General features: G+C 27.7%; 1 protein-coding gene across 2 annotated transcripts; it reads left to right on the forward strand.

The window, feature by feature from the left end:
- The first annotated feature begins 10370 nt into the window (after positions 1-10370).
- On the forward strand, positions 10371-23511 carry LOC145192427 (cilia- and flagella-associated protein 100-like). 2 transcript variants are annotated; one of them, XM_090092512.1, is made up of 20 exons: positions 10371-10672; positions 12257-12369; positions 12526-12715; positions 13151-13218; positions 13351-13404; positions 16426-16535; positions 16719-16799; positions 16985-17060; positions 18376-18417; positions 18583-18610; positions 19321-19382; positions 19609-19637; positions 19833-19914; positions 20076-20227; positions 20340-20438; positions 20527-20563; positions 20828-20907; positions 21187-21283; positions 21622-21741; positions 23282-23511. In XM_090092512.1, exons 1-20 carry the CDS (start codon positions 10597-10599, stop codon positions 23393-23395), a joined length of 1710 nt encoding a protein of 569 aa, XP_089948638.1. In that variant the 5' UTR covers positions 10371-10596; the 3' UTR covers positions 23396-23511. The 2 variants fall into 2 exon arrangements, with proteins under 2 accessions (XP_089948638.1, XP_089948643.1); XM_090092517.1 differs by having other exon boundaries at positions 10399-10672; positions 12257-12379.
- Positions 23512-23546: the final 35 nt, after the last annotated feature.

Here is a 23546-nt window from a genome sequence, read left to right on the forward strand (position 1 = left end):
CGTTTGAAACGTCTCGAATTGTTCGATTGAACTTGACATCCTGGAAAGTGGAAAGTGTTTTATCTAAGGACGGTTCATTTTATTTTCCTAATACTAATTACTTCACTTTATATTAGGATCAAGGCGTAAGAACATTTTTCATCAAGAGAGAGAATATATATATATATATATATATATATATATATATATATATATATATATATATATATATATATATATATATATATATACCCAATTATTGTTTTGGACCGGAAAGCACGGAATGCTTAATTGTAAAGTAGTTATACAGAACATTCTACCGGATGGTAGAAATCACTTGACAATTGATCTGTACCTTGGTATCAGACACTGTACTTGGGTACCGAATGCTTAAAGGTTTTTTGCGTTTTAATCACTATGAATTAAAGTAATATGCATTGGTTATCGAATGAATGAATCACTTAGAAGGCGATCAAAGTCCGATTGCAAATTATGCATAACTATGCGGGAATGATTAAAGTGGAATTATAGAAATTACTGTTAAAATAGCGAGATATAGTTGAGGCACATGTGAATAAAAAGTCACGAAACAAACCTTTAAGCTCTATTAATACTTAAATAGCACATGAAAAGGAAGCTCTTGCAGCTGATTTTTAAAGGCTTAAAAGATTAGAGAAAGCCTTGATTAGTATGTAATCTTGTAGATTGGCGTGCGTCTTCTAGTAACTATATCTGTAAAGTCGAAATTTGTTTCGTTTTTTGATTAAATTTATGATAAAGTCAATACATTTAGAAAATTTGCATAAAAGTAATTTATACTAACATTACATTGCTATTATCTGTAAAACACATTTTGATTGCTTGGTGTTAGGTACAGTGAAAATTCACTGTACCTAAGAAAGCGTTTTTTGCTAAATACAGTGAAAATTCACTGTACCTAAAGGGGCGTTTTTCGCTAAATACAGTGAAAATTCACTGTGCCTAACGAAGCGTTTTTGATAGATACAGTGAAAATTCACTGTACAGTGAAAGTTCACGGTATTTATCAGAAAAGTTTGGTGTTACGTACAGTGAAAATTAACATGGAGATTTATAAAAATAATATTAAAAGTGTTGCCATTTTGAAAGTTAAGGGCGTAATGCTCATCGAAGCTAAGTAACATAAAAATTCACTCCCGTGAAAAACCAAAAAACAGAAACCCAAGAAATAATTTGTTAATAAAACTTTATAACAAAGGTACATATTAATGAACCCAGAGAGGGAGTTGTTAATAGAATGGAACTAATTAAGGAATATATTTTTGTAAATGAATTGTCGGGGATATTTTTTTACCGTATATATATATATATATATATATATATATATATATATATATATATATATATATATATATATATATATATATATATATATATATATATATATATATATATATATATATTAGTTTTGTTGCAGGAGTCCATTAAATACTTTTTAATAAAATTTTGATGTTCACAATAATGATGATGCACACTTGTGGCAATGTTTGCAATTATTTTTGGCGCACTTAAGCCATTTGCACTTATGTCAGACAGTGCAACTGCATCGCACTTATACCAGTTCGCACTTGTGCCGATTTCTGCAAATTCTTATGGCGCACTTATGCTAGTTTGCAGTAATGATAGGTTTTGCAACTGCTTCAGATTTAGACCAGTTCGCACTTATTAAGCGTACCCATAAACAAATAACAGACAATGTCTGAGACATTGTTAAATAAACTTTGCAATGGTTTCAAAGTATTTGTTGAAAAGTAAACTATAAAATCTGATTGAAAGAGCAAACCTACTGGCAACACTTAAAAATAAAAATAAAATTCAACTTTAAACCAAATACTATAGTAAAATCTTTTATCTTGACTTTTAGTGATTAATTAGAGGCTGTGAGTTGCAGTAATGAAACTAAATAATAGTCGTTTTTAACAATAGACACCAGCGGGAAGGTAAGTCAAGCTGTCCATCAACTTAAAAACATCACAACAATAACAACACAATGATTACTTCCAATAATACCACATAGCACCAGATATTTGACTTCCTCGTATAAATCTTGGATAAGCATCATAAAGATTTTGGATAAGTAAAAGTACAGAGAATTCGAGTGGATAGTTTCTGGGGATCTTAAATTATTTTCTATGATACTTGGACAGCAAGGTGGTTACACAAAATTTCCTTATTTTTTGTGTGAATATGATAGCCGTGATAAAGCTAAACATTGGAACCAGAAAGTGTGGCCAAAAAGAACATTGAATGTTGGAGAGAAAAACGTGCACTTTGAATTTTTGGTTGATCCTAAAAAGGTTCTTCTACCACCGCTCCATATCAAACTTGGCATGATGAAGCAGTTTGTGAAGATGGTAAGACATTAAAACACCTTTCAAGCAAATTTCCTGGTATGTCTGAAGCAAAGCTGAAGGAGAGAGTTTTTGTTGGTTCATTTGTAAGTTATTCGAGAGTTATTGTTGGTCAGTACATTCGTAGGCTAATGGAAGATAACAACTTCAAAAACATGACGAACTATATTGAGAGGTCAGCATGGAATTCTTTTAAAGATGTAGTTACGAAGTTTACAGGGAATCAGAAGGACTCGGACTTTAAAAATATCGTAGAAAATATGTTGTGCAATTTAAAAAAATTTGGGATGCTCAATGAGTATAAAACTCCATTTTTTGAACTCCTATTTGGATTATATCCTGGAAAATCTTGGTGCAGTAAGTGAAGAGCAAGCTGGGAGGTTTCACCATGATATCAAAGAAATGGAGAGAAGGTATCAAGGTCTATTTGATACAAATATGATGGGCAACTACTAATGGATGCTGCATAAGAAAAATGTAAAGTCCCACAAGAGAAAAAGCACTTAACAAAGCTTCGAAACTAAAAAAAAAACAGATTTTATAAAGATTTATAGTTGTATATAATGTAAATAAAATATTTTATGACTTAAAATTAATTAAATTTGTATAATTTTATGATTTTTGCCGACCTGTGTAATCAAGAGTTCACTCATTCAAAAGTTAAATTTGCGCAATTACTATATTATTTCATTATATTACCTAATTTTTACTTTTGTTACTAATATTACTCAAAACAGTTAATTCCTAATTGTTATAAAAGTATGTACACAGGTGGGATTAACGATTATCTAAAATATTACATATCTGGCTATATCTAGATATTCGATGGCTATATATGTTGCATATCCGGTTATACTATGATTCCTGATACCGGATTATCCGGATATCATATCCGGTACACCCCTAATAAATAGCTACCACAAAAACAGCTATAGTTCCATTAATGCTTTCTAAAATGATAAATCCTCATTACAGAGGACATAAAGTGTTGCAAAATAAGGTTTTAAAGAGTTAAAAATGTATACAAAAAAGGAGAAGTCACCACTTATAAAAACTACAAATCAAATTACCTGCTTTGTTTGATACTGCAGTTGCTGATGTAGCAATCGTTGTTGGGGTTGTTGAATAACATTGTGTAGTTTTAAGTAAACAACATACATTGAAGATATTATAACTTCCGTTTTAGAAATCAGTTTGTAGTTTTCAATTCATAGATCTTTATGGTTTCCAATATTTTTAACATAATGCAACGTTGAATATTGGGAATAATAAAGATATAACAAACTTTAAGCCTTGTACTTCGTAATGATAAAAATGCAACTTTTATCTATGCCAGGCTAATTCGTAACTAAATTAAAGAAAATAGTTGATTTTACAAATCTTTACAACATTGATAAAACTAATAGTTACACATTACTTATTTCCATGAGGTATATTATCATGAGTTTTCCAATAAATAAAAACTAACAAGAAATCTCCAACATAAACTTCACGTTGATTGACTTTATGAAAAGGTATAAAATCAAAAACAACTAAATTAGCTGCACAGTTAAGAAATCACTTTACACAACAAACTTAAAAACTGTAATTCTTATAAGCGATACCATAATGTAACTGGATAGAGTGTGTCAAAGCACTTTACAAATTTAAAACTGAATGCAACAAACCATGAATGGAATGAGCTAAATCTTATCGAAAATAGGCTTATGAGAAGTTTAAATAAAAGTGAAAAATTATGTGCATATCACAAGTTCATCAATGGTATCGGGTGGAAACCGTCTAAAAAGTGTGGGCATCCTAATCAAAACAAACAAAAGCACCAACTACACGCTCAGTTCCCGTAACCTTGTTAACAACAGTATTTAAAATGTATAAAATAAATCTTCCCATTGGCACTGTTATGTGTCATTCTCATTTAAACGAAGTGCGAAATTACAACAAAGGCACTCCTAATCTACCAGAACATAACCAAGATTTTGATGATTTTGATCAGGACTATATCCCAGAAGAGATTGTTATTCATGAGAATTTTTTAAACCCAAGTAGTGAATCTAATGTGAAACTATCTAAATATTTGGATGTAAGCCCAGTACGATTTCAAATAAATAAAACATCAGTAGGTATGCTTAGCGAAGATACTAAGAAATACCTAAAGCAAAAACATCAACATATATACACTATTGTATATGTGTGTACTATACATAGTCTATGTACATAGACTATGTATAGTATACACATATACAATAGTGTATACTGTCATAGTATATACAGTATACACTATTGTATATACAGTACTGTACTGCAGTATATATATATATATATATATATATATATATATATATATATATATATATATATATATATATAGCAAAATGAAAGTAAATTTTCAAAAATATTCTAAAAATAGATTTTCACTGTACCTATCAAAAAACGCATCCTTAGGTACAGTGAATTTTCACTGTACTTATAATTAACGATTTTGCTTACTTTATTTTGTGTTGATTTATCATAGTTTTTGTTTTTGTTGGTGGAAACCATGTTAATATGTAATAAAAACCAGACATTTCATGTGGTTTTTTTTTCTTTTTTTTTTTCTTATTTTCTTGAGATTTAGGGAAACATTTCGGTTTGCGCCGAAGAAAAAGTGACCAATTAGTTTATCTTAAGAATTTTTTTGATAGGTAAATGTTCTGACAACAAATTTGCTCAGATTCGTAGGTTTCAGCTTATCTAATTGAGTTAGGGTGGTATTTGGACTCTTAGAAACCAACACATTCGACAGATTTGAAGTTATTAGAAACAACACTATCACTATTCATTGAACTAAAAACATCATTTTTAGGCTTATTTGTGGATCAAAGTTAGGGATAAAAAAATCCAACAAAAGCCAAAAAAAGGTTAAAGAACTTTAGGCTGTTTTAAGTTGTTTATGAAAACCGTTTTAAATCTCAACACGCAAAAAAAAAAACTGCGAAAACGGTTTGCGAATTATTGAATTTGAATTAATTATGATTACTTACATTAGGAGTATTTTTTATAATATTAGCATTTATTACAAAATTTATAATGCAAAGTTATTCAAAAGGTTTACGCTTGTTTAAATGCTCTTGCTCATTCATTTAGAGTAAGAAAGTCACTGCTCAAATTTATTATTTTTGTCGGGTATTGCTTATCAGAAAGTATTAACTCGTAATAGACTAAGAACTTATTTGACCATTTAGACGAGAAGCAGAAATTTTTTCACTGATTTTGTTAACAATAATTACATGTATATACGCGTAAACTCTAATTACTCGTATATACACGTAAATTATAAAGTTTTATGTATATATTTTTTAGTAAGTGTTCTAAAATTTTTGATTTAAATCCAATTTAGGCTATTTATTCTTGGATGGACCGTATACTACGTAATTTTATACAAAGCCTGCAAGAAGCATTGAAAGCCCTTTTTTGAAAAGGGCTCTGAACTAATTTGGGAACAAACTAGTAAAATTAATATTTTTGGATCTTTTTTTTATTAAAAATTTGCTTTTTATTGTTGCAGCTAATTTGGTTTGTTAACAAACTTCATCAAAAATGAAAAAAAGTTGTGAAAATATAACTTAATACAATTACAGCATAATACAAATACATTGTCTACTTGCAATTATATTGTCTGCTTGGAGCAATTAGCATTTAAATAGTAGTTAAACCAAATTAAATCTTTTTGTTTCTCAGATAAATTTTCCTGTAAATTTATATGTAAATAATCAAAATTTATATTGATATATATTAATACCAATTTGCTAATGTATGGTAAGCCGACGTCATAAGTTTTGTTCACACAGCTAAAGTATTTATCAATATTTGATAAAATCGCAATAAAATGATCCTGGTGTTGGAGTCCGTGTTTCAATAAAAAATGCAAGGTGCTGAGAGAACATTTGTCATGATTAGCTTTCATTTCTCCTTGTAGTGTGTAACTAGTTACACAGGTGTTGTTCATCCATTGTTTGTACCTCCTTCCTAGGTCTCATAATATTGACAGCAAGCGCGATCTTGCTTTGGCTACGCGAACGCAAAAAATTTCAAGCGTCAGCTACAATACCAGAACACGAGTTGGGTATCCATGAATGGAAATATTTTGTTTTAAACTCTTATACACGACTTTTTTATACAAGCAACTTAGAATTTTGGTCAGAACTCGAGTTGCTTATTTTTCAGCCAATTTCTATATCTCGAGTTGCTTAATAGTTGCTTAAGTTTCTTAGCCTAAATTTCAGTGTTTTTACGAATAAGAGACAAAGTACGGTTTAATATCAAGTCTTTAACAGAAGAGTGCTCTTTACAACTAAAATCACTTAAACTCTAATATAAAAAAAGATCAAAAATGTTTCTCTCTTCTGCCGGATCTTTATTTTCTTCATCTCCACTTTCTTCGTCTTCTTGTCCGTCTGATTTTTCTACTTGTCCATCTAGTTCCTCGTCTTCTCCGTCTAATTCGTCAGGCAAAACATCAATAGGGTTATCCTTTACTTCGTCTGGAATAGGAGTCTCTGTGATTTCCACCGAGTTGCTTATGTTAACATTTGTTCAGAACTGAAGTTGCTTAATATTTTTTCACATCGAGTTCAGTTGCTTATGAACGAGTTAATTATACAAAAAAAATCGTGTACCTATTTTTTTTTTACCAATATAATGAAATATTTCTATAAGCAATTCGTAGTAAGAATCAGGAACAACTTATTGATAAACACTTCCTATCAGGTTTTTAGACCCTTCCACAATATTACCCTCTTTTTTATTTCATCAGAAGTATTTTAGAAGCATTTAGCAGCAAGTAATTTTTCTTTACGAGAGCCAACACGGTCACAAGGAAGCTTTGTAAGTTCACAAAAAGGAATTGAAATATAGATTTTCGACAGGTGGCTTGATATGTAATCAGTAAATTGGATTTCATCTGATTTTTCTTCAACTTGAGCCGTAGTTTTCAGAGTTGTGAGAATTTTCTTAACATCCGCTGAAATTAAGGAAATGGATTCTAAAATATTTTCATCGAATAAATATTTCATGCTCAAAAAAAGATTAACTGAATGATGGTAGCCAAGGCTAAAATGATGATAATGAGAGAACATGCTCTTAAAAAGAGAATCCGGTAGTGCTGACATATAGACCAGTGCTCATTATGAGTTTGATGGAAAAAGATATTGGCAACAATGCCATTGTGTTGCAGATTTTAGAAATTCAAAAGTATTTAAGAAATGTTCATCTTTCTTGTGGACTGTTAAGAAGGAGCGTTCCACATTTGCCCAATCAGAAACGTTGGAACCAGCAAGTTAGGTTCTTAGTGAACTAAAACATTTATTCTTTGATTTGGGGAGAGCTAAAAAAATGTACCCGCAAACATAGGAAAGTTAAATAATTGGATTCTATAGAAAATTTTTATGAACAAATAAAAGCATTCAGAGCCCTCTCCCCCCCCTCCTTCCCTCTATTTAAATGCAAAGAGACTCTTGTCCCAATGGACTTTTGTATTGGGTGCGTTAAAAAAGCTCACTTTTTGATGCTTTTAACTACAACGCTTTTTTAATTCCAACCCTGTTTGGGGATTTTTAGTTGATTATTTTTTATGAGATAATAGATATTTAAAACCAACCAATCTTCTGTAAGTCTGTACAGAATAAAAATAGTTGTATTTATCAAACGGAATTAAAAAGATTTAGCAAATATTCCAACTTAAGTTGACCAAGTCTCAGAGTCTTTCAATGACCAAGCTCATTAAAAGACTCTGAGACTCCTGCAGATGAAATACAGCAATTATGGTTTTCTATTTGTGCTTCACATTGTATGGCAATCCCTTAAAAAAAAATAAAAAACGAAAAAACTTTCATTCAAAATAAATTTGAAAAACGAAACCTTTATAAAATTCCGACAGCAACCAGGTAACATTTTCTTGCCGTTTGTCATTTTCGACACTACAACGTTTTGACGTTTACAACACTTCATATGTTTTTTCTTTAAGCGTTCGTGAACAGTACACAAAAAGACTTTGAATTTTCGCTTTAATTGTTGTTGAGACATTCTCAATCTTGTTTTTTTCTGCCTATTTGACCATTCCTTCTCTTTTTACTGACTGTTTGACCATATCCTTCGCTTTTTACTGGCTAAAAAAGTTTCATCCATTAAGAATTACTATTTTTACATACTCGGATTTTTCGGTATACAGTACTATAAAATATATTTTTAGTTTTTGTAGTTGCCAAAATCTTTCATTTGTTCATCAAGCTTATATATACTATTTAAGATTATAACGTGAGGAGGGAAAGTAAAAGATATCATAAACACCACCTTTAAGTTTTACCCAACTCAAATATAAAACGTATTCGATCGAAAAAAAGTGCGAGACAGCTGAAACACCATGTGGACACCACATGTACAACTGCATGAAAAAAAAAATTCAGTCACATCATTAAAGTTTAAAAATGTTTTCTTAAAAATGACTAGAATTTCATTTCTAAATACAATTATAATAGTGGAATTAGTAAGGTTCGCGAAAAATCTGTCACAATTTTATGTTTTTTAAAACCAGAGACAAACGCTAATCAAAAAATAAACGGTAAAACCTACTTTAGAGAACCGTGACTCAGAGGTCGAAACAGAGACCCTAAACGAACTTGAAGATAAAATCCATTTTCTATGCTAGAACAACACTTGATTTAAGAGACACCTGGAAACACATAGAAAAACAACGGTTGAGAAAACCTTGAAGATTTTTAAGAAGATTTTATGAGAAAATCCAAAGGATAATTTTTTTTAGGAAGATTTTATGGAAGAATTGATAGGAGAACCTTTAAGAGATTTTTAAAATGACAGTTTTGGGAAAAAGAAGAAAAGAGATTTTGAAAGAGGAGATAAAAAAAAAAAAAAGAAGCAAAGGGATATTTTCAAACAGAAAAAGAAAATTTTAAAATGAGAATATTTCTGATATAGAGAATAGTTCTAATATATATAGACGGTTTAGCTTTGAGTACGAAGGTGGTTAGAAATATTTTTTAGTGACTTTTATCTGCATTTGTAAATATTTAAAGAATATACTTGAGCTGACGTTATCAAATATAAACAAATATATTCCCCGAAGACTAAACAGTATCTTCCCCAGTATCTTCCCCACTAAACAGTATCTTCCCCATCCTCAACGCTACACTCCAAAAAATCCGTCCTCATAATCTCCGCATACAGAAGCTCGACGCCCTCACAATAAAAAATAAGATTACTAACGCGAAAAAAAAAAAAAAAATAAACCGCGTGATAAAATATAAGAAACCACCGAATTTTTTTCAAATTTTAAAAAATCCGAAAAAAAGCTCTTAAGCCAACAAATGGTTTTAGTTCACTGTTTTAAGCAACTTTTTAACACTGGAAAACTGCTTTTACCCATCTTCAAGACAACATAAGCATTCAATACAACTGCCAAATTAGGTTGAGTATTTTCATTTTCTATTTTGAAGTTGAATACTATTGTCAAAAAAGCCTATGTGCTTTTAAAATAACTTCTTCTTTCACACAGCTTTTTTTGTCTCGAGATGAGAAACACAAATTGTGAAAACAAAAACACAAATTGAGAAAAATTGAAAACAGAAACCCAAATTGAGAAAAACAAATTGTGTAGAGTCGGGATAAAAACTATGCAAAAAACATCGATCAATTATTCTTCAATCAAATTTCCACTAAAATAAAATGGATTTTTTTGACAAACTATACTTCAGTTACTATATAAATTTTTCAGATTTTAGTAAATTTTCCTTAAATAGCATTACTTCGGGGAATGCGTATCTTATTCGCGAATATAAATTTTTTTTGGTCATTTTTTTTTAAAAAAAGGTTTTTATTTACTTTTCAAATCATTTTTTTTTGTGCAATTTTGTAGCTTAAAAATTTTGTGGTTTAAAAAATTGACAATTGTGTGGCTTGAAAAAGTTACAATGTTGGGCTAATGAGACCCGTGAGATTGAGTCGCTTTATGAAATAAACAACCAACTTCTTTTTCAGCGTGAATTCCTTCTTTCATTTGTAAAAAATAACGTAACAAGTCACGTTTAAAAAAATTCCGTTACCGTGTCACAATATCATAAACAAAAACTGTACAAGCTGCGATTTCGCAGACAAAAAAAATAACTAAATAAAGTGAACACAGATATGTAGAGTTATATTTGTTTATTGTTAAACAGAATTACCAACAGGTGTTGTAATGAAATCCAAAAGAAGTATTATTGACCAAAAAAAAAATGTCGAGGAAAAGAAAGTTGAACGTACCCTTCCAATAGGTAGTGTGATCTTACATTATATATAAATATATTATTCTTATGTATGTCTATTTCTAGATGTATTTGATATATTATTCTTATGTATGTCTATTGCTAAACTTATTATGAAGCGTAAAATAGAAGGTACCAAGTCTTTGAATCTAAGTTAAGGAGATAAAAGATAAGAAAAGAAGGGAGGCTATGAATTATGCAACAGCTACTTTTATTTTAACTAGGATCAATGATACCATCTCTTATCATTTACAAAGTAATCAGTTCTCATTTATTTATTTTTTATATTGATATACTGGTGAAGATCCTGAAAAGCTATAAAATCAGCTTAATACAAGTGTAGTTATGTAGTTAATACATTCTAGAAACCAAGAAATGTATTTTTCATTTTTGAAGGTAATAAGCTGAGCAGGGATTCTACACAGTGCCATCTAAGCCTGTGATTTTCTTTACATTTCTTGATTTTACTAGTGTCTTGAATGTACTCTGCTCAAAACTAGTGTGTAAATAAATTACATTAGCATAAATTCAATTGACAAAACTACAAACATTTGGACTATCTGCACCAAAGTAGCAATTAAATAAAGTTTATATAAAACTAAAATTTTATAGTTTTGTTCTTAGGTCAAAATTACCAAAGGTTATTATGGTCTTACATAGCATTAACAAAATCAACATAACAACGATGAAATTATCATAATATTAAAAGTATAAACTTAAAAATAATGTAAGTATATCACATATGCTGTCAACAGTAATATCAACATTATACAAACTGTTGTGCCGATATTTCCATTTTGAGTACAGCGTATGTTTTTGCACTGTGTACCTCAATAAAAATTACATATTTTTATATTTAGATTTATTTATTGACTCATCTTCTTCCTTAAAAATCTATGTTTGTTAAACATTACCACATGGTTTCTCTAAATTAATTTTAACACAGTCATCCATCACATATCTGTCTATATATATATATATATATATATATATATATATATATATATATATATATATATATATATATATATATATATATATATATATACAGTGGTGGCCAAAAGTCTTGGAACAACATATTTTATGTTATGATAAATTTTTATACTAAAAATAATAAATGATAACAGTAAAATAAATAAAAAAATAAATAAGTTATAAGTATTTTTTTAAACAACATTCTCTTTAAAAATATACCTCAAACCTTCAAAATTTATACTTTAGATCAAAAATAAATTTTTTTGGTCGTTAAATGTTTTGTTCTAAGACTTTTGGCCACCGCTGTATATATATATATATATATATATATATATATATATATATATATATATATATATATATATATATATATATATATGTATATATATATATATATATATATATATATATATATATATATATATATATATATATATATATATATATATATATATATATATACACACACTGTAGTTGTCAATTAAGTTTTACTAAAAAGCTCCACATATATAAAATAAAGTTAATTTTTCCCATTAATTTAAAATAAATGTTGTGGTCTTTGTAATTACTTTTAAAAATGGTATTAAATTTTTAACTACATAAGTAACTAATTTTTAGCTGTGCCTGCAGAAAATGCAATTTTATCAAAGTATAATGAAAATCCATTCAGGCTTCTCAAAGATGAAGAAATGTTTATATTGCAAGATGAAGAGAAAAAGAAAAAAAAACAGGTTTATATGTGTATGTATGGTTTAATATATCCATACCAAAGGAGAAAAATATATATGGAAAAAAAAAGTTACAAATTAGTATGCGTGTGTGTTAGATTATTCATTTACACATTTAAAATTACATAAATTTATACTTAAGTGTTTCTACATATTCAGGAGCGCCAGGAACAATTAAAATTGAAAGTATATGAAAAGACTACTTACATAACAAGACTAAATGCTCGGACAAAAGCAATGCTACAACCTGCTGGAGATACAGATGATGAGCTGAGTAATGAAACTGTCAATGATAAAGAGAGCATAGTTTTAAAAGATGATTTTGTTTTATCCACAACTAAAAGTTCAGGTATGAGCTTGAAAACAGTAAAAGGTTTGTAATGGTGTATAATAGATATATAATATATAATAGACATGCAACATATAAAAATATAGAATGTATAGCAAATATAAAATATAATATATATAAAATAAAATAAATGTAAAATATATATTAAATATATGATATATGATAAATATGTAAAACTGGGTGTGATAGATAATGCAGTAAATAATAGTGTTATCATGAGCATTATTAGATTTGTAAAAAGTAAATTCTTTTGACAATCTTAAGTTCAGATATTACACTCATATTAAAGAAAAAATTCTCTAATAAAAGTTAGTAATAATAAATAAGTTAATTAACAAGAATAATTAAGCAATTGCTAAAACCTCAGCTAGTTTACAAACTTATTTTTCAACTATTTTTTTAAATGTGACTTTCTATAAATCTATACTATTTAAGATCGACGTATAGAAAAAGATGACTTGGACAGTTTCATTGCTAAAAAGCGAGAAATGTTTTTGGTTCAGGTAGATTAGTATAATAAAAACATTAAAGTGTAATTTTAAGTGTAAATATAGGTGCAATTGCAATTTCAATTTGATATTTCTACCAAAGAAATATTGTAGATATTTTTTATGATCCTTCTTATTAACATTTAGTATGCTCTTGGGGTAAAAAGAGCTGAGATGAGAAAGCTTGAAGAAATGGCTAAGGTTTGATTGTTTGAAATTTGTTTTTGTAGGTTGTGTTTTATTGATATATGATAAGCATTGGTTTTATCCTGCGCAAAAATCATTTTTTTTTTTTTATTGCTTTGATTTTTTTAAAATAAAAATTAAAAAAAGTTCACAGAGTTTTACATATTTCCAAAATAATTAACGTAAAATAGTATCTCAGGAATTAATGCCTGTTTATTAGGGGGCACGCAACTAACAATTCTTTTCCTGCTCCTATTTAGTATTTCAGTTGTACTTTTCTGAGTGGAACATCACACTGATTTAAGTTTCACAATTAGAATTTTAAAGAAATGTTTCACTTTGCTTTTTTGAATCTCTATTAGACATTTAAAGTCTAAATATTGTTTTTTTAAAAAAGCTAAACTTCTTTAAAGCTCTGCTTTTTAAAAACTCAGACTTTTTCAAAATTCTAAATGTTGTTTTTGAAAAAAGCTGAGTTTTTAAGTCAAACTAAAAAAATGGCTGATCTTTTTTTTAGTTTGACTTATGTTTTTAGAAAATGTTTAGCCTTTGAATTATATCTAAACATACAGTTCTATAAGTTTGCAGAAAAAAATTGTAACACCTTGCATGCCTTATGTCATTTTATTCAAAAAGACATTGCGCTGAATTACTATTCAATTAAAACTTCTAAGTTCATTTTTATAACAAGTTTTAAATAACAAATTTATGTTAGAAAATAAAGTTCTCTCTCCAAAAAGCTTTGCTGTTTTAAAAACATAAAGTGTTCTATTTTGATAAACTTTAGAAAATTTAACATATCTTAAAAGACAGATATAGAAATCGGTTATTACTTGTTATTGTTCATTAAAAACTGTGGAAAAAAATTAAGTTCTTTTTTTTTTTTAATGAAAAAGGTATAAAGGTCAAACTTTTTCAAAAGATGACAATTGGCCTTTTTGAAAAATAAACCTATGAAAAAAGTGAACTTTTTGTTTGAGTTTAAGATACAAGTTTTTAAAAAAGTTTTTGGACAGGCAGAGCCTCTTGATAATACTATATTAAACAGCAATTAGGATCATTCTCTGAGACCAGAGGTGACTATGCATATTTTTTAGTTAAGTTATTAATTTAATTATGCATAACATTTTCGGCTAAGAGAAAAATCTAACCTGCTTTTGTTTTCATAAAACCTACTCTAATTCATCCACATAAATCAGTTAAAAAGCCTCATCTAATAATTTATGAGTTTTTTTTTCATGTGAATCTAATTTTACTGACTAATTTGTAATATAATACATTAGTGAAATATTTTTTTTACAGTTCTAACATTTGTGTCTAATTCATAAATTAAACCAATAATAAGGGAAGTATTTTTTCATGCCTCCTATGATGCAACCTATGACGTATGAATTTATGATGAAATAACATAAATAACATATAGTTTTATCAGCTCTTGGTAACCAGCTTGTATATACTCTGAGTTATGTTGTGAAAGTTGAAAAATTTCTTCTTTCAATTTCAAAGTGTTCATGTGTTTCTTGTGTGATTCTGGCTAGATATATGCAACTGCTGGGGATTGTTGTGGAAACACTATTCCAGTGTTTCAGAAGTCTTGTAAAGATGCTTTTTTTAGTGACTTCAATCTTCAAGTTACTAAACATGTGATTTGTAACTAGTGTACTGATGTTAGATGAGCAACCAAACCAGGGGACAAACAAGCCCCTGCTGAATACTTACACTGACTGATATCATATGATTAGTTTTGTTGAATTTTATTAAAAATTTAAATGACTTGTGATCTAAATTTTTTAGCTTTTGTGGCACTTTCCTTGGTCCTTAAACACCTTTTCTAGTTTGCTTGAAAATAGAAGATGTCTTGTGCTGTGAGAATTTGTATTTTGAGGCACAGTTTACATATGCCAAAGCTCTTTCTAATAAAAATGATATTATTAGGTCACACTTTTTTTGTTCACAATTTTCCGACAGCTTTTTCCTGCAAATTTTGTAATTCTTCTCCTTTGATAGAAGAAGGCAAGTTGCACTATTTTTGCTGCCTCATCATTTCCTACCATCTGGAAGGTCAAATGAGATGGTTTTTAAACTGTTGTCTTGTGGGAAGTCAACAGCTGTTTCTTGTTACATAATCTTTTCCCAGTGTATCACCATGCTTAATAGCTGCACTTATTTTCTTTGTAGAAGTTATCAGCTCCTTAAAAACACAAGTGAGGTACCAATTCATCTTATGAAAATCATCAGTACCAATTCATCTTATAAAAATTTTTACCATATATACATTACATAGTAGCAGTATTATATTGTAGTATATATTATGTCACTTGTGTTACATTTTTACATTTTTAGCTCAATGTTGAAAACTGTTTAAACAAGTATTTTCTAAATATTTTCTAAAGAATTTTAGCTTTTTTGATAATGATCAAAAAAGTTATTGATTGTAAATAAAAATTAAGGAATAATTTCATAGAGAATGAAACTGTTCACTTCATTCAAATTAATTGAAATCTTAGTTTTCATTAAAAATTATTGGATTAAATTTTAAATATTAAATTAAATATTAGATATTTTGTTTTAATATTAAAAAAAAATGCTAATTTTTTTTTTATACGGGCTATAGTTTTTTTGCACCAACAAAAGAATTTTATTTAAAATTTTAATTTTTTAACCAAGTTCAATAATTGAAGAGTTTATCTGCTCTATATGTATTTACTATATGTATTTACTAACTCATCTTTTTCAAAAAATTTTTACAAAAATTACATAAGTTATATATTTTTAAAGTGTTTTGGGTTCTTATTTTTATATTAACATTTACTAATATCCATTACATATACATTGCATTGCTACATCTGCTACATTATACAGCTACTACTACATACATCACAAGGTAGATGCCATACAGGTACTACAATGTGCATTGTTATAGCAATGCATATACAGCAATGGTTTAAATAGTGACAAAGTCAAAAAAAAAAAAAAATTTAATTTAATGAAGAAAATGTTTTGAATATTTTTTATTAATCATTGGGTTGTATTTAGACAGAAGAAAAGAAGTTAGAACTAGCAGAACGACATCTTGAAGAAGATGCAATGATGTTTGATGAGTTCTTGAAATCAAATGATAAAAATGCTGTTGAAGCTGTAAAAATGTAAATCAAATTATAAATCCTATTTTAATTTAAACAAAATTCATTTAAATACTGCTTATGAACTCAACAGGTTTTTTAAGCCTTAATAATTTAAAAAACATTTTTTAATTTTGCAAGTTGCAAAGAATTTTTATCAAAAAGTATTTATATTTATATTGTTTATTTTTTCATTTATTTATTTAGGGCTGAAGCTGAAACAAAAGCAAAATTAGACAAAGTTGCTGATATCAAAAAGTTAAATATGCAAATAGTTGCAGTGAAAAGGTTATTTACTACTTTGTAATATTATTGACTGCATTGTAAGCTTACATAGTACATTGTACAGAAAATAGAAATTTTTTTTATATATAATGTAAGTCTTGCAGCTTAACTTCAATGTTTCAGGAAATGCTGTGTTTTTTTGTTAAATATATTTTGTTAAGTGTTATCTTATCAAAACTTCTTTACAGTGAAATAATGAAGAATGAAGAGACGCTAAAGGAATATATGTTTTATAAAAAATTTCTCGACAAGTTAACACCATCAGTATGTCTCCTTGTTTTTATGAATTATATTTTCTTTGTAATAAATTCTTACTTTCTTACCATATGGTGGTTTTTTTTTTCCTTTTAGCTGTAAAATTTAATATTAAGGAAATTTAACTCTTTATTAAATTTTAGAGTTATTTTGAGTTAAAAAGTAAATATCTTGTATAAACAATCCTGAAGTCTTCCATGATGAAGATGTGGACAGTACAGATTGAATAAAAACAGATTTATAACAATAATAATAACAGATTTTGTTAAATATGCACATCTTATTAGTTTTGTAGCTAAATATGATAAACAACATAAAGCCTTGGCCCTAACATAACTTACCAAATTTTTAGTAAAATCTGCAATATAAAAAAATTGGATTTTTGTAATTTGGTTAACAACTTTACAATTTTCACCACATCAGCATCAGCTTTTCCTAAGTATTGCTGCGCTTTGTGTGGGAGCATTAGAGACATAAAACAGCACAAGTATTTAAAAAAAACTGATAAAAAAATATGTAATGAAAAATATTTTTACAGAGAAAAAAATAGTATCTTTGATAAACCTTGAATTAGGATATCTAAAATATTAGTCCAAAGTTTATATGTGTGTATTTGGGTGTGTTCTTTATTGTTCTTTATACAAATCCACAGCTTTGATCTGATCCTCACCAAATTTTGCACACAGGTGAAATTTTTCTCAGGGAAGGTTTTAGGCCAGATTTAGATTATCCCAGACTCCGTGTTCAGGGAACTTATAGCTGGACCCATGTTCCAGCTCCCTTTGACCACTCCTTGCCCCAGTGAGGAGGTAAAGATAGAGTGTCGCAACTCTGTGGGGATTGGTCAAATGTGCTGAAATTTTGCACCTATTGGTAACTTCATTCCCTAAATTCAATGGTAGCATCCTTATTTGTTAGGAACTAAATATACCATCTAGCTTAAATTCCTAGTGCAATGCACTGGGCTTTTTAGCTAGTTGTTTATAAAAAAATCCCTAGTTAAAGATATTAAGGCAGCAGGCTAGTCAAACTTTCTAATTGTAGTAACAAACCTTTTCGGAAATAAAAAATAGTAAAAAAAAACAAAGATTTCTTGAATCAAGTTTAAAATACTTGTTGAAAATATAAGGATTAAATGTAACACTTAGATGCTTACCAAGATCACTTCAAATTTTTTTTAACATTTCAAGTTTTTAAATTCAGTGCAATGCTCTGATATTTTATAAAAGTATTTATTTTGTTGCTTTGTATTTTATGTTTAATTTGTTAGACTTAATATCAGTTTTTACAGTATTTTTATGAACTTTAGCTCATTTTTTTTTAGGAGATTATTCATGAAAGGTGGCTAAGGAAACAGCAGCGCCAGGTTATGTAAAGAATATGTTAAAGTAAATTTGAAAATTTAAAATAAACAAAATGTTTTAACGTAGCTATTTAATTTGATAAATTTTTTTTTTTATAACTATTAATTGAAAATAATAATTATGATATTACTTTATTGACTTTTTTGTAATTATTTATTTTTATACAGACTGAAAAAGGAAAAGAGAAAAAAGCAAGTATACAATCTTGTTATTTGTATTTTTCAAGATTTTGCATAAACACTTTTTGTTTACTTATTTCCCAAGTTTAATTTTACAATTTACAAACTATTATACCAGCACAGGTTTTTCTATGTTGAGTGATACAATAGTCATCTATCCAGCATGTTAAGTTCTATAACGTAATCAGCTGTGTTCCAAAAACAGTAAAACTATAAATAAATAGTTTATATATTCCCTACCATTTCTATTGATAGAGACAATTTTATGTTTATTGAAATTTTTTGATAACTTTTTGACTGCTTGGTAAGTTTTGACTGTTAATTAGTTTGTTAAAAAATTCTTTTTTAAAAAAGTAATATTGATTAGTACTCAGTAAGTGTTGCAGTTTGATTTTAATAGAAATGTTTTGAACTCTCTGTAATATTGTGTATGACTGCCATAGAATCAAAAACAGTTGTTCTAAAGTAAAGTCAAATTATATATATATATATATATATATATATATATATATATATATATATATATATATATATATATATATATATATATATATATATATATATATATATATATAGAAACTAGTATTTATTAGTAAAAAAAGTTATAATTTTAAAAAAGACTCATCAAAATTGATCTAGCAGTTATAGAGTTGTTAAAAAAATTTCAAAACATTTTTTTTTTCTTTATCAATATGAACAATAGTGTATTGTAAGTTGTTTATTTAGAACCAGTGCCATCTCCGTCGCTACAGTCTTCAACTAAATCAAAACAATTCAGACAAAAAAAAGTAAATGCAAAGAAACCAAAACCTTTTTTATGATTTTTTCTGAAATGATGATTAAGTATATTTAAAAAGAAGTGTTTTTTTGCGCTCTTTGGGATTTGGGCTTTGAACTTTAATATTACTGATTTTAATCATTGTTTAGCAAATTTATTTGATACATAATCATTGTAGCTTGATTAAATTTATGTTGAATTTGTCCAAATTTTAATAACTTCTTATTTACTTGCAGAGATCTGGACACTCTCCTTCTTTTGCAAGGTTTATTTTTATTATCTTTTGTGTTTTAAACAATTTTGTTCTTGTTTTTTGTTTTTTTTCTTATAAAATTTGATCAAAAAGATGGTCAAATTGCAAAGACAGCATTTGAGTAAAATTGATTGTAAAAAAAAAGAAAGCACTCAGAAGTTTTTTCCCTTTCCTTATGATCAGTTTCATTCAAATGTTTTATTGCAGCAAAACAAGTGAAAATGAGAATGACGCACAATCATCCACCTCACAAGACTCAGTTGAAAGTGATGATGAGAGTAGTGATGAGGTTTTCCCTTTTAATTCCTTGTTTTTAATTTCTGTATCTGAAATGTTCATTTGTTGAGTTCTGACTGTTGATTTCACTTTGTCATTCATATACCTTAATATTATGTTGCATATATTTTATACTCCAATGTAGATGAAAAACGTTTTTAATTTTTTTTTCAGGAAAATCTTCTTTACTTTAAAAACCCTGCTCAGTTGTTGAATATTTTTTCTGAACTTGAGGAGCATAATTTATCTTTAATTCAAAATAGTCAGGACACTGAAGAAGCACTTGATGAAATGAAGAAAATGATAATCCATGTAAAAGATAAAATGTGAGATTACATAATGTAAACTGGAATAAAACTGGTTTTATTATATAATTTAGTTAAAGTTAGAATAATACATATAGTCTTTTACTTTTTAACTTGTTTTTCAATGAGTTAGGAATAAGGAAACAGAAGCTTTAAAATTACAAGTTGATACTTTGAAAGAAACAATACGCAAAGAGAGAAAAAAGAGTTCTGATCTTGAAATGAAATCACGGTAAGCAAAAAATCAACATAAGCTGTTTTAAAATAAGGTTATGGTTTAAAAAATTTTTTTGAAAGTGTTTTTCTGACTATTTTTACAGCATGTTTTCTTATGGAGAGTTTAAAGCAGATGACCAGGTAAAATCTTTAGGGTTTTAGCACACAAATAACATTAAATACTTTATATAAATATGCATAAAGTAGTTTATGTATGTATGTATGTATGTGTGTATGTATGTATGTATGTATGTATGTATGTATGTATGTATGTATGTATGTATGTATGTATGTATGTATGTATGTATGTATGTATGTATGTATGTATGTATGTATGTATGTATGTGTGTGTGTATGTATGTATGTATTTACATGTGCATTTAATCTATGTGCTTGTGATGCCAGGAAAAAATGTTGATTCAACTGAATAAGAAAGTAGAAGAAGTTTATAAAAATTGCATTGGTGACAATGAAGCTAATATTAGGTAACATTATTTAACCGAATAAATAATGATGGTGGTCTAAATGTTATTGGCTATTAGTAATATTTATTATTTATAATTTATTTATTATTGTAACTATTTTTTATCAATGTAACTATTTCTTTCCATAATAATAATAATTATTAAGTTTATTTGCTTTTGATATTTATTTTTACTAATATTGTTTAGTGTTAACAAAAATGCGAATAATAAATCTTGGTATTGTTATGAATGACAACAATAATATAATTAATTAGTTTATCATTATTGCTGTTGTTTCAGCACACTTCAAATGTTAACAAACATTGAAAATCGTCTTGAGGAATTGTTCGAGAAAATAGAAGAGATGCCTCATGATAAAGTTGAATTGGCTGAAAAAGTAAGTGATTTTTAATTCAATGTCAAAAAAGTAATAATAAATTAAGAAAATAGATCTTCACCACATTAATATTCAAAGTAAAATTTTTATATAAAAAGCTAATATTGTATTTTGGCTATTCCATAAATTACAATAAAAAATATTTTAGTTTTTATGAGTTTTTTGTTTTTTATTTATTTAGTTAAACAAGTCAAATATTTAACAAGAAGCCAACCATCTATAACAATAAAACACCTTACATTAAAAATTCCAATTAAAACTAACATAATATTAAAAAACAAAAATATGGTTTTGGTCTAAATCAGTTTAATTGTAAGCAGCATTAGTTTTTATTTTAGATAAAAGATAAGGAGCGACGCTTTCGGTTACGTGAAGAAAAATTAATGGAGCAAAAAAAAAGCCAGGAAGAACGAATTAGAAAAGCAATCGAAAGAGCTCAAGCTGAACCCAAAAAAAAGGTAGATGTTTCGATAAGCATTATTCTAGCATCTATTAATCTTAAATTGTGACAGTTATCATTGAAATAAAAACTAAGGTCTTGCAGCTAATTTTTAATTTTTTATTAATACCTATTTCATTCAAAATCTGCTCATGGTGCATAGGAACATGCTCTAAGACCTTGTAAGATATCTTCAAATATTTTTTGTGTGATTTTCATCAGAAAATATTTCTTATTCCAAATATGTAAAATAGAACTTTTTTTACTGCGAGCCTGAAGAGAAATCATGTATTTTAGTCCCCAGGAATTTTGTTGTTAGAGATAGATAACTAAGAAGCATGGGGTACACACAAATTTCAAGTATGTTTATACTGGTGTCATATGAGCATGGTTTTCAAAAGCTTAACTAGGTCAAATTTTATCAGAAAAATTTGAAAAAATTTTCTCGCTTATGGTATTGCCAAACTTTTTTCTAAGGGAACTTTATTTTGAAAATACCTGACAGCCGAAGTCACCTCTGTCAGTTGTAAAGCATGAAATAGCATTTCTCGTTATGTTATTGTTAACTCATTCATGGTTTGTGCTTTAACATATCTTAGATCCTAAGATATCGTTTTTAATTGAGTTTTCCACAAATTTTAACCAGTTTAAACCCTGAAATAACCCTTTATTACATGTAAGCTGAAATACTTGAAAAAGTAAAAATATAAAAATAAAAAAGTTTATTCTGACAAAATCTATAAAGTTGAATATAATGTACAATTCTACTGTTGCGAAAATGGTAGTATGCAATACTAGCAAAAAATACAACTAGCAAAAAATAACAAAAGTCAAAAACGTAACAAATTTTATTTCATCAGCACAATAATCATATACCCAAAGCTCACATTTTAGACTGATCCAAAATAAAAGCTTTGCATTTTTAAAATTCTGATCCATAAAATTTCCTCACTTTTCTCAGTTGTTCAACAAGTTGTTCAACAAGTTGAAGAACCTGAGATCACTTGGAGATCACTTAAAAGAAAAATTGGAGATCACTTAAAAGAAAAAAGAGCACGCAAGACCAAGTGGGTCTCTAAAAAAAGAATCAATATTGGTTATATATACACAATTGAAAAATATACTTAGCTTTTAACAAGTTTTATACTCATGTTTAAGTAATGCACAAAATAGAAATGGAATTCTTCGTATTACTTTTGACTCTTCTTCATCCTGTTGCTTCATTTACGTCAATGATTTCATTAAAATTTACAAACAAATGTAATTAATTCCCAGTAAATAGTTACAAAAGTTTATCAGGAAATTAGTTTGTATGGCTTTTTAGTTAGGGCACATTTGGAAGCGTTTATCCAGGGCGCCAGTTCTCTGGACAAAAGCTCCTGCGAGTTCGAATAATATATATATATATATATATATATATATATATATATATATATATATATATATATATATATATATATATATATATATATATATATATATATATATATATATATATCAAATAGTTTTCCTCTTTCCTCGACGTTTAAAAGTTTTTTAAACCTATTTTTTATATTTAGACTGGAAGGCGGTTAGTTTTCCGCTCCTGTCCACCACAAGCACGAAAGCACGTTGAAGTTGCCCGAGAAAAACACGACAAAGAGGAAGAAGAACTGAAATATTTTTTTAGTTAATTTTTCAAAATTGAAAGACGTTCATGAGTATGATGTATATATTTTTTTAACTTTTGTGTCATTGTACGCGCATGCGTATAGTTATTATCTACAATGGAAAATCTTCAAGTTCAAAACATGAGTTATTATTGCTTTATTTGCACGTAAATAT

The sequence above is a fragment of the Hydra viridissima genome, unplaced genomic scaffold (genome assembly GCF_058129835.1).
Source record: "Hydra viridissima isolate aposymbiotic clone 2 unplaced genomic scaffold, HvirCarnegie_v1 scaffold_1, whole genome shotgun sequence".
Classification (NCBI taxonomy): domain Eukaryota; kingdom Metazoa; phylum Cnidaria; class Hydrozoa; order Anthoathecata; family Hydridae; genus Hydra; species Hydra viridissima.